The 20,781-nt window shown below is 37.6% G+C and overlaps 1 protein-coding gene across 1 annotated transcript; it reads right to left on the reverse strand.

Moving 5' to 3' along the window:
• Positions 1–758: 758 nt before the first annotated feature.
• Positions 759–20,403, reverse strand: LOC124865607 (cell division control protein 42 homolog). Its single transcript, XM_047360843.1, has 6 exons — positions 20,269–20,403; positions 15,191–15,295; positions 15,002–15,074; positions 14,803–14,912; positions 1,736–1,933; positions 759–1,635 (listed from the first exon to the last, which is right to left on the reverse strand). Exons 2-6 carry the CDS (start codon positions 15,293–15,295, stop codon positions 1,546–1,548), a joined length of 576 nt encoding a protein of 191 aa, XP_047216799.1. The 5' UTR covers positions 20,269–20,403; the 3' UTR covers positions 759–1,545.
• Between the last annotated feature and the right edge of the window lie 378 nt (positions 20,404–20,781).

Consider the following 20,781-nt stretch of genomic DNA (forward strand, 5'->3'; position numbering starts at 1 on the left):
TTCAATGTTATTGCAGTCAATCTTGTACAGCACATCTTGATATCCACTTACCGGCTACTTTAGATACATCTGTTTAATTGTGTTTGACCATGGCAGGTATCTGGATGAGGTGAATATGACTGAAGTTCAAGCCGGACACGTCGACTCCAGACACAAGTGACACATGGTGGTGGCAGCATCATGCTGTGGGGATGTTTTTCTTCAGCAAGATGCTGAAAGAAAACCCAACAGAGGCTGCAAAACACTTTAAGGCACCAACCATTAACATTTAGCCAGAGCTACAACCGTGTTGTAAAGAGCATATTCGTATGTTAGAATGGCACTGTCAAAAGTCCAGGCATAAAATCCAATTGACAATATCTGGTAAGACTTTAAAAAACTGGCTGAGCCTGAGGTATTTTGCAAAAAATGAGCAAAAATATGTGTAGGTGAGCAAAACTGGTGGGGAGACACCTCAAAAGACTTGCAGCTATGATTGCACCAAAAGGCATCCCTACAAAGTGTCCACTCAGGTGAGGTTGGATAGTCGCATGCCACAGGTCTCTAATTATTTAAATTGTTTTGGAAATCACGCATCTTTTTTCTTCCCCTTCACAATAATGCACTATTTTGTGTTGGTCTACCGCATAAAATCCTAAATAAAATACATTGATGTTTGAGGCCATAATGGGACAAAAGGTGAAAAATTCAATAGGCTACTTTAACAAGGCTCTGTATTTGTATTAATTATTTCTTAACACATAAAACAGAACATTTACTTTAGATAATAAACAATTTTATTAAAAATATTCTCTGATCGCTTACACCCTGAAAATTTCTAAAAAGATTTATCATCTTATATCAAGTTTTATCAAAAATATCACATTTTATTTATTTTTTTTTATTCAAATCATTTGCTGTTGGTCATCTAACCATTAAAAATATAATCAGGAAACTAAATAAATTTAAAATCAAAAAGGCTAAAAGATTTCCCCGAACAACTCATACAGAGAAAACAAGATAAAGAAAACAAAAATTTGAGAATGCACTTAGCCGTGAGGGAAAGAAACATGATAGATTTGTTTGGATTGACGATAAAACCTTTGGATTTGCATTAGCTAATCCAGTGAGGGCAGAAAAGAAAACTTCCAAGAGTACCACTTAACATTTAAGTCTTAACATGTTGCTTCAGTCTCTATCCTGCTTTCGTAAAGCACAATGAGAACAATGGGGACTTTATAAATGAATATTTCCATTAACAAATAAAATACAGCATTGAACCATTACAGTTAGCAGTAAGGGAAAAGGGGAGCAAGGGCACCTGAATACAGTAGTTTCTAAAAGCTTTCAGTAAAAGGACAAATATGGCATGTTGGAGGCCTCTTAAAAAGTTGGTTCAGAAGGTACAATCAGTGAACACGTGTCAGAAAAAATCTCTATGGCACTGTTCTTCCCACACTCTTTGGTTTGTCCTTATTTTCTTCCTCCCAAATAACCATGGACGTTTCCGTTGAAATTTGCCTGTGATTTCTTACACCTCCAACACCTCTCATTGTTGGCATTTCTTTATAGGAGAACACATTTCCTCTTAGTTTTGATCTCAGGTGGTTCCAGAGCTGCCAGTATGGCTTCATCAAACACGTTCTTCAGTCCTCGCTATTTTACAAGAGAGAGCACAAAAAATAAAGTGAAACAAGATATGATTGATATATGTTGGTACTTGTTGAATTACGTGGAGGAAGACTGGACTCCGTACCTGTGTGAGTGCAGAGCACTCGACATATTTGACAGCTCTGAGCTCTCGTGCCAGCTTCTCCCCGCTCTCAGGGAACAGGGGGCGCTGTTTGTTCTTAGTCAGCTTATCAACTGTGTTGCTGTCTTCCCGGAGGTCTACTTGCGTTCCCACTAACAGGAAAGGTGTGCTTGGACAGTGGTGAGAAATCTCGGGAACCCACTGGGAACAAACAGAAACAAAGACAATTAGATTGGATTTTTTTTATTATTATTATTATCACTACTTGAACAGTGAAATAAACAATTATCAAAAATTGTCAGGAAATACTAATAATCATGAATTCATTGCAGAATTAGGGAAAATGTTCTACCAACTATGGTGATAATTCCCAATTTATTAACTAAAACTTAAATATTATATACCATATTTAATTGAAAACAATAGGATCTTATCAAATTTGTACTGTTTTGTGAGAATTATAGACTTGTGAACCTAATCCAAAAGAATAGGTGAAAGTGAAAGCAATCATTATACCATTAGCAAATAGTGCTACAAACAAATGGTTGTTTAAGGTAATTATTTGATAATGATGCCATTTGTAAGTGTTTTAAAAGCAATCGTATAGTTCAAAGACAGATAGGGGGTTTTGCCATGGTTATTAGCCTCTAAGATCATAGCAATGATAGACATGCAGCACATGTGGACATTTAGGGCACTCATAGTCAATCCAAATAGCCAAATATAATGTATCATCAATTTGTGTATGTGAATTGCTGACACTTGAAATACAATATTCTACCTGTTAGGAATAACCTTTATTAATATGCTCATATCTGTTTTTCCCATCTATACTATAGTGAAGTAAAGTATAAGTTCTAATGTTTCCCTTTTGTTACAATAGGATAAGAAGCTCATAGACATATAGTACAAGGATAAATGGCCCAAGGATTGTCATAAATGACCTGAAGCTGGGGCACTGGGGTTGATAGTGGAGCAGTTGGTATAACTGGGTTGATTAGAAAGCTACAGCACACTTAGATTAAGGATGGACACCCGCTACTACACAATCTAACAGATAGACACCACAATGGTGACACATAGTCTACTGATAATCATTGAGGGAGAGCACATCCATTGTATTGGATTGCCAGATATAAAACTACATGTGACCTTCTTTCAGGGCTCTTCGTCATCCTCTAACAGACGGCGACGGTCCGAGACGGGAGCCTCAGCACTGATCTCTGTAATCATTCCTCTGCCTTAATTTAGATTAAAAAGAGTTAAACGTTAGAAACTGGTTGAGAGTCGTTCCTTTAAGAGTCTTTAGATAGAGTGGTGACTGTTTCCGGGGTCCATGGACCGGTGGAGCTCCAAGGGGTCTGACCGCCAACAGGGTGCGGTAGCTTTGGACAAATTGGTGTTCCCGCCCGCGCCCCGGAAGCGGAAACCACTTTTGGATAGCATAGGGTTGCCACGGAAGGACAACACATTACAGAAGCGGCCGCAAACCCAAAAGGTAGGGAGATTTCCTATTAAAAATCTCCAGTGTTTTTCCTGTGAAAACACTCTGGCTGTGTTGTTAGTCCTGAGTGAGCTGTTTTTGTAATTCTTGGAGGCAGAGAAATGGTTCAGAATAATTGTTGCGTACGCATTAATAAGTGATAAGACGTGTTAATAGGCAATGCAATTTTAACGGTGACAGCCCGGGAAGAACTGTACACTCTTCTAAAAGACAGCTAAAATCTAAGGAAGTAGGTTTTGAGTTCCTTTGTTGTATGCAGGGGAAGATCGGTTTCCCTCGCACACAACATAAAAGCTTCCTGAATGAGGCACGCAATACTTGGCTAAGGTTTGAACGGGTCCTGAGTTCCGCTTAACAGAATTCGAAAGCGCCGCCAAGGGGGAAGTATTAGGTTTCGATAGCTCCTTGGACTTCTTAAAAGTCCTAAAAGCCGCTTACTTCCTTGTGAGTAAAACACGCACAGATAAATGCGCATCCTCAGTTTAGGTTTCTATGGTTCCCGTTTGCTCTCATAAAGAGCACGAAAGCCACCACCGAGAGGGAGTCTTGAGTTTCGATAGCTCTCTAATCTTTCCATAAGAAAAATTTAAAAGCCGCTGACTCCTTTGTGAATAAACAGCTGTATGAAGATAAAAGTGTAACATCAATTGGCCAATGTGGATGTGTGTGAGTCATAACAGTGAGCAGACGGAAGTGACGGGGGACACATTAGACTGACGACCTTGACTGCTACATGCCAAGCTAACAGACCCTAGCTCACTGAATAAACTCTATTGTGAATAAACTTTGGTGTCTGAGAGATAACAAAATAAGCTCTCATTTGGACCAGGAAACGGTGCTGTGCTGCCTGGTTGGCCAGAGTGTGTGAAAGTGTGTGTGAGGGAGAGATTGACTGAGACGTCACTAGAAAATGAGCTCCGTGCTTGTTCTGTAGGAGCAATGCTTGGAGACAGGGAGGAGAAATATATTAGCAAGTTTCAACCACAAAGATGCTTTAACAAGTTAAAACAACAGTTTGATGAACCTTGTTTGGGTCCCGGAAATAATTGTCGACTCACCAGAAAAGGGTAAGAAATAATTTTAACCATTAAGTAACACAAAGTGGTTCCATTTTAAAAATGCTGTATTTACAGGGTAATCAATCTTTATGTGGCCAATGTTCGTCCATTTTGTCTGTCTGTTTTTGTGAAATGAATGTCTGTTTCATGTTATGTAAAAATTAGGGTATATGTGGCAGGATACATTTAATTTAAATTGTTTTCTGATATGAAACTAATTGGAATTTTGAGTTTTTAGGTCTGGAGAAACAGTCAAACATGGACCGCCTGCTTGAAAGGTAAAAACATTTAAACTATCTGACACTCAGTGTTATTTATTAAATAAGGTATCACAATAATAATTAGAGGCTACAAGAGCAGGTCTGATCCAACAGTAGCATAATATTAGGTAAGTTCTTTATGATAACACCAGAAAGGGTGAAATCTCTTCCCTCAAAACATGATTTTAATAGATGGTTTGACTTTTTCCAGTCAGAATGATCAAATTAGACTAAAATTTAACACAAGATGAAATGCACCTTAACAGAAGTACTGGACTGGACTAAATGGAGAAAACTTTACCTAAATAAAACAAACTTTAGTTACTTGAAACAAATACAAAGTGTGATTGAAAAGGAAACTGTACAGTGTGTTTATAAAACTGGGTAAAACAAACTAAGATTATAAGACATAACATGTCCTTCATTTTTGTGTTCATCAAATTCATTAAGCCTTCTAAATGGATGAGTGAGTTTTTTCCACAGGACTCAGTTACAGTTAAATGTAATTGAACCAGATTTTTAAAAAATGGTATCAATGGTTCAGATTTAATACTTACATTCACAATTAAATGAACACAATAGTCTGATCCTTTTTGATGCCTACACTACACATAAGAAGAGACCAATCAAGGTATGGAAAGAGATTAAAATAAGCACTAGAACTAATGAAATTAGCACAAATTAGAAGAATAGGAACTAATACAAACTAGTGACACCATTCTTAAATATAATAAGGACTTACTGCATTAAAAAATATAAAGATAGATCTAAATGAAGCTAGATTAGAATAGAACATTCAGAGCCGTTATAATCTTGCTGATGAATACCACAAACATTGTTATGGAACCAGATGATTACGAGGGAGCAGCTTTATCAGGGCCAAACAGAAACATTTGTAGAGCAGACCCAATGTCCTTTGACCTGATTTTGACTTTATTTTATCCTATCATGGCATATATTATGTATGGAAAGAAATAAAAAGTATAATTGGCAGCACTGACAACTGATTATTTCAAGGGTCACCCCTTGAAATGTACCATCTAATTTTTGACAGGGTCCTTGCAGAACAGAAGATGTTCTGGAAAACGAATTAAACAAATATGAGAAAGAAAATCACACAGGAATACCCACAACATTCTCAAGAATACACACGCACACAAACACACACTCTTTCAATTCAATTCAGTTTATTTTTACAGGTCCTTCTCAAAATATTAGCATATTGTGATAAAGTTCATTATTTTCCATAATGTCATGATAAAAATTTAACATTCATATATTTTAGATTCATTGCACACTAACTGAAATATTTCAGGTCTTTTATTGTCTTAATACGGATGATTTTGGCATACAGCTCATGAAAACCCAAAATTCCTATCTCACAAAATTAGCATATTTCATCCGACCAATAAAAGAAAAGTGTTTTTAATACAAAAAACGTCAACCTTCAAATAATCATGTACAGTTATGCACTCAATACTTGGTCGGGAATCCTTTTGCAGAAATGACTGCTTCAATGCGGCGTGGCATGGAGGCAATCAGCCTGTGGCACTGCTGAGGTCTTATGGAGGCCCAGGATGCTTCGATAGCGGCCTTTAGCTCATCCAGAGTGTTGGGTCTTGAGTCTCTCAACGTTCTCTTCACAATATCCCACAGATTCTCTATGGGGTTCAGGTCAGGAGAGTTGGCAGGCCAATTGAGCACAGTGATACCATGGTCAGTAAACCATTTACCAGTGGTTTTGGCACTGTGAGCAGGTGCCAGGTCGTGCTGAAAAATGAAATCTTCATCTCCATAAAGCTTTTCAGCAGATAGAAACATGAAGTGCTCCAAAATCTCCTGATAGCTAGCTGCATTGACCCTGCCCTTGATAAAACACAGTGGACCAACACCAGCAGCTGACACGGCACCCCAGACCATCACTGACTGTGGGTACTTGACACTGGACTTCTGGCATTTTGGCATTTCCTTCTCCCCAGTCTTCCTCCAGACTCTGGCACCTTGATTTCTGAATGACATGCAGAATTTGCTTTCATCCGAAAAAAGTACTTTGGACCACTGAGCAACAGTCCAGTGCTGCTTCTCTGTAGCCCAGGTCAGGCGCTTCTGCCGCTGTTTCTGGTTCAAAAGTGGCTTGACCTGGGGAATGCAGCATCTGTAGCCCATTTCCTGCACACGCCTGTGCACGGTGGCTCTGGATGTTTCTACTCCAGACTCAGTCCACTGCTTCCGCAGGTCCCCCAAGGTCTGGAATCGGCCCTTCTCCACAATCTTCCTCAGGGTCCGGTCACCTCTTCTCGTTGTGCAGCGTTTTCTGCCACACTTTTTCCTTCCCACAGACTTCCCACTGAGGTGCCTTGATACAGCACTCTGGGAACAGCCTATTCGTTCAGAAATTTCTTTCTGTGTCTTACCCTCTTGCTTGAGGGTGTCAATAGTGGCCTTCTGGACAGCAGTCAGGTCGGCAGTCTTACCCATAATTGAAGTTTTGAGTGATGAACCAGGCTGGGAGTTTTAAAGGCCTCAGGAATCTTTTGCAGGTGTTTAGAGTTAACTCGTTGATTCAGATGATTAGGTTCATAGCTCGTTTAGAGACCCTTTTAATGATATGCTAATTTTGTGAGATAGGAATTTTGGGTTTTCATGAGCTGTATGCCAAAATCATCCGTATTAAGACAATAAAAGACCTGAAATATTTCAGTTAGTGTGCAATAAATCTAAAATATATGAATGTTAAATTTTCATCATTACATTATGGAAAATAATGAACTTTATCACAATATGCTAATATTTTGAGAAGGACCTGTATAGCGCCAATTCACAACACATGTTGTCTCAAGGCACTTCACAACAGTCAGGTTCATACATTCCAATTAATCCTAACAATTGAACAGTGCAGTTTGAGTTAGTTATTTATTCATATTGGATAAAAAGTTTTTCTATCTAAGGAAACCCAGCAGATTGCATCCAGTCAGTGACTTGCAGCATTCACTCCTCCTGGATGAGCATGTAGCGACAGTGGACAGTCACTGGCGTTGACTCTCACAACCACATAGTCACACACAACCAAAATCACAACCACCAGCATAGCAACTGCATGACACACATCACAAGACACAAAATAAGACAACATACACATACAGAATTCCTGTGCACATCTCTGTGAGGATTAAGTCCAGAATAAGTGAACCTTTATTCTTACTGAAAGCAAGAAAAAGATGTTTTACAATAAAGTAAATATGAATAGCAGTGATATAGCTAAGTAAGTGAGGCAAAGTATTCAAGCTGATGAAGCTTTAAACTGAAATGTAAAACGTCTCATTTTCCTAATTCTTGGTGTAAAACATAAAAATAACTGATCAGTATTTCTCAGGCCATATTGTGAATTAAATTGGATTAAGTATTTCTAAATACGCAGTATTTCAAAGTTTGAGGGGATGAAGATTAGTTTCTGTGGCATGGCCATAAATAACATCAGCGTGTTCTAGATTGGCAGCACCAGTTGTGGAAAACTCTTTTACGAGCTGGAAGGGAAAACCTTCTCAGAACGATAATGTGACAATTTTAAGGCAACAAACAGGCTTTCAAACAATTTTAAATTTAGGATTTTAAATTCAACCATTTAGACTCAGATTTTATCTGACTCCAAAGGATGATTTGTTGAAAACTTTACAACAATTAATTGCAGTGATTAAACTTGGAAAAACTTTCACTCATTTAAGACTCTCAGCAGGAAGAAAAAGGCTGTTAACTTTATATAACTTGAACAGAATAAATCTACCACTGCCTTCTGACAAGATTAAAATTAATGTCATATATTAAAACTTGGTTTTCACCAAAAGTGGTAGTTGCATTAAATGATAGAGTTGATTTAATTGATGGAATTAAAAGCAATAAAATGCCAGGCGAATTGTACATACCGATTTATGTCAAGTCAAATTTATTTATATAGAGCTTTTCAGCAACAAGGCACTCAGGGGGCTGTGCATAACGAGGGGCATTGCAGTGATGCTAAATCAAATAACAGAGGTAAGAATAGAAGGATGGATAAGAAAATGAAAGGAAAGTTGGACTGAAAACTTAACTAATAATGTTTAGATGTCAGAGTCATTATTTATGCATGAATAGGTTTATTGAGGTAGGCAGAAGTAGATTAATTTTTCAACTTTCACTACTTGATGCTGCAAAAAGGGTAACAAGAGGCCAAGTATCCATAGTTTTTGTGTCACACCACCAGGTGCTACAAAGGTAGGCTATACTTTCCTTTTTTTGAACAAAATGATTCTGTTTATAACTAATCGATTTGCTTTTTACCTTCTTTTACTCCTTAATAAGCTGGTACACAGCAAGACTGCAATGTCGTTTATTTGTGTCTTCTTTGTATACAATAATAATAATGGAAATAACAATTTACAAATATGTTTATGTGTTGTGAAATGAAGATGGCAAAAGAAAGAAAAATGCTGATTTCACTACCCAAGTTTGTGACTTCTTGTTTGTGTTAATTTGTTGTACTGGGATGACTGTATGATCAAACTGTTTATTTTCAGGTATTGTCCGTCACAATACTCATGATTTCTCTTGAAAGGTTGATGAAGAGTCGTCCCACTATATTGCCTGATGATGTGAGCGATAACCCTAAACATGTATTTTTCTCCTAGGTGAAGAAGGCCTGAAAAGGTGGCTGGGACCAGCTTGACAAATGGGTCCATTGACACATTATTATTTAGGACATAAGATCTCTGGGGTTCAGGAACAATAGGAATCCAAAGATTGTGTTTGAGGGTTGAAAACGTGTGGATGAGAAGAGTGTGACGGAAGTGAATGAAGGCCCAAGGTATGAATGATGAATGATGTGGGCCACATGAGTGAAAGGTTCATGAATCGAATGGTACGTTTTAGTTTCTGTGAGCTCATTTTTGTTTTGGGTTTTGATTCATAGTTGTGTTCAGACAACTAATGGACGTTTTGGAATGCACCAAGTTTTGTTTTTTATTTGTTTTTTCTCTAATGTTGGTGTTCCCTATATGTGTTCAGATGCTCGCAGGTTGGAACACTTTTCTGGGTTTTAGTTCAGAGGGTGAAAACTCAAATTTCTTATGAATTTTCTTGAGGTGAAATTGGATCTAAATTCTCTTTGGGATGGGAACAGAACCAAATAGAACCTGTCATTCTGCCATAAGGTTCTGGTTGAATAATTTGATGGTAAACGATTTGGCCACCCAGTCTTCCTTAAGAGGGGAGGCTGAAGCCGGCATGTGTTGTGTGTCTTAAGTGTTTGTCTAAATTTCTGTTTCAATGTTTGTCTCAAATGTTTGTCTGACTAACCTTTAGACTTCAGAGAAAACTAAAAGAAATAATAATAATAATCATCATAGGATGGAAAATGGAAATGGATATATTGGGAAAAAATGACTGGTTATTGTGATCACATGTTTAACAGGAATGAATAACTAAATAATGGTATGATTAAGGTTGTACAGAATATGCAAATAACTTTTTTCTAGTATTGGGGGTAGAGGTTACAGGGAAGGACCGTAAAGGCCTAATTTAGGTAGATATAATTAAATTATCAACGTGCTTGAAAAGTAGGTTGTCCAAAACACTGGACACCTTCATAGTAAATGATGTAAATACTTTGTTCTGGGGATGATTTCAAAAAAACTTTTATGGAAAGTAACGGTTTGTACATATCATGGCTACTAGTTAACGGACAATAAAGAAGCAACTAACTGGGTTACAATATAAATATGATTTTTGGTTAAAGGTGAGAAGATGACTGTTACATTATCTACATATAAGATTTTCTTGAAACCAGGTACTGGAACATTTCCTGTTCCCAACAAGCCCTAAAGGAAACTGTTATTGATTTTAAGGGTTCTGACAACAGAGTGAAAGGATGTAGAGATATGCTTGACACTTTCACCAGGTCGGCTGAGAGAGATAATCACACAATCAAAAAACGATTGGCTAAAGTTTGTGCTGATACAAAAATGAAGTGGCTGGATGCGCTGCCCTTGGTGATGTTTTACATCAGATCATCACCCACTGAGCTCATGGGTTTAACTCCCCATGAGCTGCTGGCAGGAAGAACCATACCCTGACCTTTCACCTCTTCTCTTCAGTCGGGTTGTGCACCTAGTCTGGATTCACAGAGAGAGCAACTGACATGTTTTAGCGATTCTAATCTGCTGTGAAGTTTTTGTCTCATAACACACAGGAGGCTCTAACCAAAGAACTAACGGGAGAAACAAACTCTGGATGAGGGCAAAACTAAGGTAAGCAGATCATATAGCAGGAAGGGAGAGCCGTCCTCCGAAGGAAACCTCAGAGAAATCAGAAAGCACCTGAGGAAGAACCTACAAATAGGTTCGATTGGATATCTTTTGACTTAACATTTAATTTCCAGCTAACACATGAAAAATGTGCTTGTGAAACTAAATTAATTTATTCCAGAAACCATAACGTCAAAAGGTAAGATTAACTCATCTTTTTGCTTTCAACTAACAAAATACAATTATGTGGAACCTGTTTCATAAATTTTTGAGTGGGCTGTGTTACTTCAACAGAGGGAACGTGGTAAAGATTAAACAATAAAAATTATATTTGTTGGGTTAAAGCTTGAAGGAGTATGTCCTGGTATATTTGAAATAAGGTCACAAAAATCACGGAGGGGAGAAGGATTTCTAAAGTAAAACTGTGAATAATGAAAAAAAAAGTAAAAAAAAAAACTTTTTTCTGTGAATGTGGAAAATTGTGGAATAAACTGCATGAAGGGTTAAAGGACTGTTCACCTATTTAATCAATTCGAATAACTTCATGAATAGAAATGATAACTTCCCTTGTGCTTCTGGGTTATTTATTTATAGATGATGATGTTTGTAACTTAGATTGTAAATTAACTTGATACAAGGCCTTGAACTTTTACTTCTGCTGAACAGAAATGATTTATGGGGAATAATTGCTTTAATAATTAATAATGATTGCTATTGACTGGAAAGGAAAGCTGTGCCCTGGTTACCCTCTCCATTCAGGATGCCCTGACACCGATTGACCGATTGGCCTACTTCGTCAGGGGGAACCTTTCAGAAAATGTGTTTTTGAATTTGATATGTCTGCTAGAATACAAACTGCTTCCGGTTAGAACCGATTCTAATCTTATAAATGACACCAAGGCAAAACAGGAGAGACAGCTGAAGGCTGTGTAAACGGGATGTTGAAATTATTTCTTGTCAAATTACAATAGCTATGGATCCTAGCACAAAAGAAAAAATGAGGGTTGTGTGATGTTTTTAGAGAGGCTTGTTGTTCTTTTATTCCCAAAAATTACACCACCTGATGGATCTCTAACGAAGGCCCTAAATGACTTGCAATCACTGTCCATTGAATTAAAATCGCACTCAGGAATCGATGAACAATTCACAAAAATGTTTGAGACGTGGTTTGGAACATGGGGAAACCTACTGGTGAGTATATTCACGTCATTGACTGTTGTGGTGATCGCAGGTTGTGTATCCTGTTGTGAAACGTTTATTCGAGCTCTCATCCTCAGGTGTATTGATCGTGCGATTAGTTACAGTGATACCAGAGGTTTGAAATCACCAGAATATCAAATGGATGTGGTGCCAGAGCACACACTGATGTTGTCCGCTGAATATTTAAGGACAAGTGATGATGTGGATCCCATGGAACCAAACCAAAGTGTTGGAGAAATTATGATATGTGCTTCTAGCTTTTTATTATTTTTGTTGTTTTAAATTTTTCAACAGGGCATTATTTTCTATTTGCGATGTTTTAATCATTTAAATTTCAGACACACATAAGCATAGGACTGTTCTATAGGAAACAGAGTGGGTCCACACACTGAGGGCTGCAGGCAGTTACCGGAGAGATGGCACTCCGTTTGGGGGACGGAGTTATGCGACGGACGGAAGGAACTGCCTCCCATATTCTAGCTTAGGTCCATTTGCACTAGACACATTGATTGATGTGAGGTGGGTTCTTCCCACCTCAACAGGGGGATTGTTATGGATGTATGATTCTGAGGCCTTTTCTAATCATAAATGACACCTCATCAGGGGGGATGTTAGGAATAACCTTTATTAATATGCTCATAGCTGTTTTTCCCATTTATACTATAGTGAAGTAAAGTACAAGTTCTAATGTTTCCCTTTTGTTACAATAGGATAAGAAGCTCATAGACATACAGTACAAGGATAAATGGCCCAAGGATTGTCATAAATGACGTGAAGCTGGGGCACTGGGGTTGATAGTGGAGCAGTTGGTATAACTGGGTTGATTAGAAAGCTACAGCACACTTAGATTAAGGATGGACACCCGCTACTACACAACCTAACAGATAATGATCATCAGTAGACTATGTGTCACCATTATGGTGTCTGAGGGAGAGAACATCCATTGCATTGGATTGCCAGATATAAAACTACATGTGACCTTCTTTCAGGGCTCTTCGTCATCCTCTAACAGACGGCGACGGTCCGAGACGGGAGCCTCAGCACTGATCTCTGTAATCATTCCTCTGCCTTAATTTAGATTAAAAGAGCTAAAAGTTAGAAACTGTTTGAGAGTCGTTCCTTTAAGAGTCTTTAGCTAGAGTGGTGACTGTTTCCGGGGTCCAAGGACCGGTGCAGCTCCAAGGCGTCTGACCGCCAACAGGGTGCGGTAGCTTTGGACATACCAAATGTTGCATTCAAGCAGTTGCACTCACTGATATTATGATGACGATTGTGATTCGATATATTGTGCAGCTCTAACAAAAATATACTCTAAAGCACAAGAAAATTATTGAGTTACCAAAAAATAGATGCAGAGTCTAAGAAAATAAGATAATTTTAGATCTTCAAAACATTTTTCACATTCCAGTTTTTGAAATGGCCCAGGCAGTGCCAAAACCTGAATGATGATCTGAACAGGGTTGTGCACAGGAGATCTCCTCACAATCAAACAGATTCTAAGCGAATTCACAAAGAAAAGTGGGCAAATATTGCAAAGTCAATACGTGCTCTGCTGGTAGACATGTACCCAAAAAGACTGAGTGTTTTCATTTAAGTCAGATGTATTCATTGAAAATAATGCATACTAATGAAAAAATACACCAGATTGTAAGGCAAGGCTAACTTCCATCTATTTCAGCTGATTAATCTTTGCATATAACATTGATACATAAGAATTCAAGTCAACAGGTGCTACACAAATGTATTAGTTTGAAGTTGTGCATAGTCATGCAACCACTTTAATTTGTTTATTTTGCTGCAGAAAAGATTAGTGTTGTTTTTATAATGGTTATAGTCCACACTTAAGGTCGAAAATGTTCTAAAATTATTTATCTTGATCTTATTTTCCTCTGTTAACAAAAGCCCAGCAAGCTAACAGGGGTGTGCAGACTTTTAATATCAACTGTAATAAAAGAGATGCTCTCTGTCCACAGCTGTCCTTCCTGCTGCCTGTTAGCCGGTGCACTAAGTTAGAAAACAAAGTGAAACTGTAACGTTTCTGTTTCACTCTGCAGATGAACCAGATTAATTATGAAAACACAACATCAACACAGGCTACAGTAGATTTAATCTTGTGGATCAGTGGGCAAGAGTGTTTTTTTTGCAATTATTATGATTATGAGTTTAATTCCACCGCCCACACAAGTGTACATGGGACAGTGAGATGTTTTTTCAATGTGGGACTGTAACATATACTTTAAAAGCACATTGGAAGGCCAGAACATGGTAAATGCCGAGTTCCTACACATTCTTCATGTCAAAATCCCTCAACTTTCCACCTCTTTCAGTTGCAATGAGCCCATTTTAGAACATAAATATAAAACATCTTTATGAATTTAAAGCAGATTTTCCAACTGATGGTTTCCAGTTTACAACAGCAACTGGTTTCACTGTTGGGAGTCAGGCTGATAATCTATTAGTAACATTTAGTTTGCTATGAGAAAAAAAATACCCCTTAAAATGACCGCCTGAAATGGTACAGCAGCTAAAACCCTGCAGATGACACATTTCTGCCACATTTCAGTTCCTACCCACTTACAGTAAAAGCAAAAGGTGATAAAACATGGGTGCAAACAAGCCACTGTTCCACTTCAATCCAAAATGAGCAAATATTTCTCAAGGGACGAAGCTTTTTCTTGTTTTTCACATCAAAAATATATTGTCTTTAAATTTCTTCTGTTGGATAACGGGTTTAATTGACAGAAAGAGGGTAGGATTATACTTAAAAACTGACCTTCTCTTTGACGTTTTCAAAAGATGATGGGGAGACAACAGAGAAGCATACGAGGAAAACATCTGTCTGTGGGTAGCTGAGAGGACGCAGCCTGTCGTAATCCTCTTGACCTGAGAGCATCAAACACAACATGGAAGTCTTCTTCAGGTTTGAGTCACAGAAATGTACAAAAACACAGAACTTTCCAGTGATAATTTACCTGCAGTGTCAAAGAGGCCCAGCGTGTAGGGCTCTCCCCCGATCATCACTGTGACGGCATAATTGTCAAAAACCTTTGAAAACATAAAAAAGGGTTGAGAAATCACATTCCTGGAGTTAACGAGTTTAAGTTATGGAAATATGTTCTAAATCCAAGTTTACAGGATGACTCATTGTTAAAATGTCTTACTGTGGGCACATATTCTGAGGGGAACTTGTTGGTTGTGTAGGAGATCAGTAAGCAGGTTTTTCCAACTGCACCGTCTCCTACAACTACACATTTTATAGTCTGCATCTGCAATGAAACAAAGAAAATTAGGGGAAAGCATCAGCAAAAAACTTCACGACAAATGGAAAGGCAGACACAAAGAAAGTGCGCTTAGTTCTGTCTTTATAAGCCTAATCATGGCATGCATGCCCTCATATACAGCTAGTACAAGTGGACACATTTACATTCACACTCAACCACGAAAAGTGACAGTACTTCTTAATAAGTGGATTATTTTGGGGATCATTCAACAATCTGTTTAAATCCGGGGTTGTTAATATTTTTTAAGAACAAGTACCACTTCCCTAAGTCAACTTATGACAGTTTGAGAACCATAGGTACAAATTACCGAGTCTCGTTCAGTTCTGACATCTTTCTGTAACAAAACTCTGAGAAATAAAACTGTTAATGGAGATTTTCTTCAAAAAAGATTTAAAAATTAGAACTATTAAAATACAGTAAGAGTATAACTAACTAATCAACTAATTGTAAAACAGTACACCTGTGATGCCACCATCCTTGGGTGTGAATACTTACAGCTATATTTGAATTGCTTACGGTTCTCCCTTTAACAATTTTTACCTTTACCAGACACACAGTTCTAGATTTTTTCAGCAGTTTTAAGTATCTGGACCTCCAAGTACAAAACATTTATCAAGCTGGGTTTGTAGAGATGTGAACCCTCAGGAATCAAACTATTTGCACACGTTTCACTCACATTTGTAAAGGACTCCATTGGGAGCTGAAGCAATCTTTTTTCAGGATGCTCCTGAATTTGTTAAAGCGTGCTCTGTTCATGACCCTGAAGTGTTAGAATCAAGAAACTATTTATTTAGATGGAGGGAATATTCTTATTCTGCAAGTTAAAAAGCTTTAGAGAAGATCCAGAACCCATTCATTAGTAGTTAAATCGCTAAATTTCAGTGAGTATACTCTTTTTTTTGTTTTTTAAATATACGTCTTAGACTTTGTTTCTGAAGTTTGTGTTGAAGTTCAGTCTGTCGCTGGATAATGTGTCCCAAGCAGAGGTCTCTTGGGGATGGGAGCCTGGTAATGCCACAATCGGTAACTTTAGTGAGTTGCAGCTTCTGGCAGTCAGAGGGTAAGACAGAGACAACAGAACCAGAATACCAAAAGGTTCTGCCCAACAAAATCATTCCAGCAGATCTGGTTCCTTCTAGCTTTAGAGTGACCTGCCGGGACAGATAGAGCAGTTGTGGGAGCCGAGGCTGAAAATCCCTTCAGCCGAGAGAGGGACGAATCTATAGGAAACCGGAGCAGAAACCCAAAACATAAACAGCCGTCTGACCCACAAGTATTCACTCTCTTCTCCCGTTTGTGGCGGTTCTGTGTGGAAACTGACAGACCAAAGGGGCTTCCTCTTTTTCTCCTCTTCCAAAATCTTCCCTCACATTATCGTCAGGTAAAACTGTTGGATGTAATTTCCCAGTGAGCATTTGATACAACCGTGATCAACTTAGACACTTATCAGCCCAAATAGTACTTTTAACACATTTTTCCTTCGACATTTCTCTTTTAGTTTAAAGTTTACTTGTTAAATTTTGAATTTGTCTCGCTACTTCAGCAATCAAAAGATAATTAGTGTTATTACTAACAGGCTAGTTTTTGAATCTATTAGTGACTAGCTCCAATATAATAACTCAATGTGAATGGATGTCTCAATATTGTGATTCAGAAAGTAAATCAGACTGAAGCAACTTGGTCAATAAAACTTTGTAACCAAGATGGAAATAGCTGGATAGGCAGCCCATATGTTTGCTAATTATTAATCACACACTGCATGATTTCCTAATGTGCAGCCATTTTAGCATGTAAACCAAACCAAGTAAAGAGAACCGGTTTAAATGTATGACTTAAAGGGGCTCTAAACGAGAAGCTAAAAACGCAGCAAAAATGCCACATTTTGGATTTTAAATGTATGTGCATTTATCTATTGGTTCTCAGTCAGTCAGTAACTCAACAAGTAACAACAAGTGTAACAAGTGTGTTGTTATTATGCAATTTAAGGATAAACAACATAATCAGAGCTGCACAATATACTGAATCACAACTGCAAAATAATGCTTGGATGCAACATTTTGTAGGATATTACAATTCAAGTCTCCTGCTAAGGTAAATTTTCAGTCAGAGTATAGCAATTACAAATTTTTCCTGATATTGTGAAGCCCTAGACGTCATCTGAGCACAAATCAATGAAAAGTGCCTGATTTTCTTTTTAATGATAAGGGAATAAAGTCTGGAAACACAAACATTTTTTCATACTCCTCTTTCTTTTTTACCGTGCTAATCCAGACTTGAAAAATGATTAAGCCTTTTCTAAACTTTATCAGAATTGTTTGTGATGATCGTGTCTTGGAGTGCCAGTGCAAAATAAGAAAAACAAATTACAGCCATCTCCTTAGTTATGTAATCCTCATATTTTATTTACTCCTCTACACGTGTGCTTTACTGATTTTAGACCCCATGTAGATTAAAAATGCACATACTGTTCTATTGATTAAAATAATATAACTATTTACCAGTTTAAAAAGAAATATGGTTACATATTAAATAAAGATACAACTAATCACACAATTTGAACACTCTTTGCAATACTGATTTTTCAGCTGCACATTATATCTGCATAATTGCAATGTCAATGTGTGCAACATCATGATTACAAAGGATTCAATTCAGGCTGGATGCAGTATTTGGTTGGATATAATATTTAAGGTGCCATGCATTCAAATTCTGACTAAGTTGTTAAAGCTTATAAAGAAGAATGGCGAGCTCATTCTGATTAAGGAAAACATGGCGAATAGTAAGGGACACGTGGGTTAATTGCAATCAATATCGTCAAAACAACATGAAGATATTAAAAATCTTTTTTTTTTTCTCATACCGTGTTCTTTACTAATTTTATAAAAGGGTCAAATAATTTCATGAAAATAATACATTTTTACACTCCTGCTGAAAATTACAAGTAGGGGAGGTACACTTTCCAAGTATCAGTTGGAACCCCTTTTGCCTTCAGAGCAGTCTTAATTCGGTGTGTCGTAGATTCAACAAGGTTTTGTTCAATATTGACATGACAGCATCATGCAGATACAGCAGATTTGTTGGCTGCAGATCTATGAAGTGAATCTCCGATTCCACAACATCCCAAAGGTGCTCTATTGGACTGAGATCTGGTGACTGTGGAGGTCATTGGAGAACTGTGGCTAGAAACTAGAGCATTATCAGGCTAGGTGGTTAAAAGAAGATGGGTATATTGTGGTCATAAGGGGATGGACATGGTCCGCAACAATAGTAAGGTATTCTGTGGAGTTTAAGTGATGCTCAGATGATACTAAGGGGACCATGGTGTACTAAGAAACTATTCCCCACTCCAGTACACTATTACCACCGACTTGAACCGTTGATACAACGCAGGATCCACGCAATCAAATTATGCTCCTATATGAATTTTGCAGCTGAAATGGAGACTCAGTGGACCAACCAATGTTTTTCCAAGCCAGTCTTGTCCAATTTTGTGTGAATCTGTGACACTTTTTTCAGCTGACAGAAGTGGTACCTGATGTGGTCTTCAGGTGTTGCAGCCCATCTGCTTCAAGGTTTGACATGTTATGCTTTCAGTGATGGTACCCTACATACTACATACATACTTGGTTGTAAATAAGTGGCTATTTGACCTACTGTCATCTTGAACCAGTCTGACCATTCTCCTTTGACATGAACACTGCCTTTTCCTTGCATGTTTTCAGTTTTTTTGACTATTTTCTGTAAACCCAGGAGATGGTTTTGTGTGAAAATCCCATGAGATCAGCAGTTTCTGATTCACTTAGACCAGCCCGTCTGGCACCAACAACACTCAATTTTTGCAAGTCACCTTCAACATGTCTAGATGACTAAATGGATTGAGTTCCTGTCATGTGATTGCCTTATTCAACATGTGTGTTAACAAGAAATTGACCAGGTGTATCTTATAAAGAGGACATTGTATGGCTTCTCACCAGAACACATGAGGAGCTGGATTTTAATATCTCAATATTCTCCATGTCCCTAAAGTTAAATTGGGTATAAAATAACATATTGGGGAAAAAAAACACAGCACAAAACCAGTACAGTGTTATCCCAAATTTAGTCTATTGATCGTAAGAAAAACATAAAACCCTAAAAAGTACATAGGTTTTCATAATCAGTGTACTCATTTCTACCGTACTTCTAATACTTGCTCTTGTGATAGTTTTCCAAGTGTTTTATCAGCTGTGTCCTTCATTTTGTCCTGTCTTAAGTAAAGGATATACTTCCTCCATCAGTGACAGTGAGAAAATAAGCCTAATCAGCCTGACTAGGCCTGTTAATGCATGCGGGAACAAATACTACTAATGTCAGAGAGCGGCTTCCGCATATGTTACATACCAAAGATGTTAAAAAAAGGGAGACAGTAAAAAAAAAAAAAAAAAAAGACTGCTTATTAGCTCAGTGTCATTTAGAAACGGATCCTGCAAACACTTCCGCTAAATGAGCCTAGCTCGGTGAACGGAGATCTGAAACTAGCTAAAACCTGAAGCCTAAACAAGCGACATTTAGAAATCAAATCATAGAAAACACATGAAAATTGAACAGCTGGAGCAAATAAAACTGAGTTCGGCTTCACAGCCATTGAAAAATACAATAGTTAGATATAAAAGATCCGTTTTAGTAACTATCTCCTATTTAACACAACCACAGAGCAGAAACTAATGTGAAAAATATAGTTTACAAAAACAGCGGTCATAACTTATCCAAAGTGAGAGGAGTATTAACATTACAATGAGCACCACAGAGTAAGGCTTAACTACAGGAAACTTTTACAAACACAGTAACTTCAACGCTAATATACACAAACTCTGTCCCTCTAAATGCTTTATATTCCTGGGAGATGTTTATTTAAACATCCCAGACTGTAACAACCAATAAACATCCGATTTTAAGGATTTTTTTATTCTTCAGCTTACCGTTTTCCTACCGACAAGTTAGGCGTTGGTTTCATCCGGGTTTGAGGTGGAATTACTTTGTGCGCAGCCGCAAACCACACGAGAAACGGCTATACTGCCTCCTGCTGGACATATCTGGAAAATATCTTTCTATATAAATATAGAAAAAAAAGTTTAAACAATTTATACATAAAATGTTTTTTTACATGTATACATTATTTAAGCGTTTAGTTAATTATGCCTTAAAATCATTTGTTATTAGTTCAGTGTTTATCTAATTATTTCATATTTCCTGTGCAACAGCTACAGTCCATAATATAACAATCTCTGTATGGCTCTTCAAATAGATCCTAACATCTGATTGGTGAACTTGCACACCAGTTTAACTGCAAACCAGCCACCTTCTCTATAACAGTGTTGGTCCTGCTAAGTGACTTTGATGGACGAGGCTGACATAAAACGAAATTCATGCATGAAACAATGAAATTGACACAGAAATAATTATTTGGACTATTAACTAAAAATAATTTAAGT

The sequence above is a fragment of the Girardinichthys multiradiatus genome, chromosome 3, assembly GCF_021462225.1.
Source record: "Girardinichthys multiradiatus isolate DD_20200921_A chromosome 3, DD_fGirMul_XY1, whole genome shotgun sequence".
NCBI classification, from domain to species: domain Eukaryota; kingdom Metazoa; phylum Chordata; class Actinopteri; order Cyprinodontiformes; family Goodeidae; genus Girardinichthys; species Girardinichthys multiradiatus.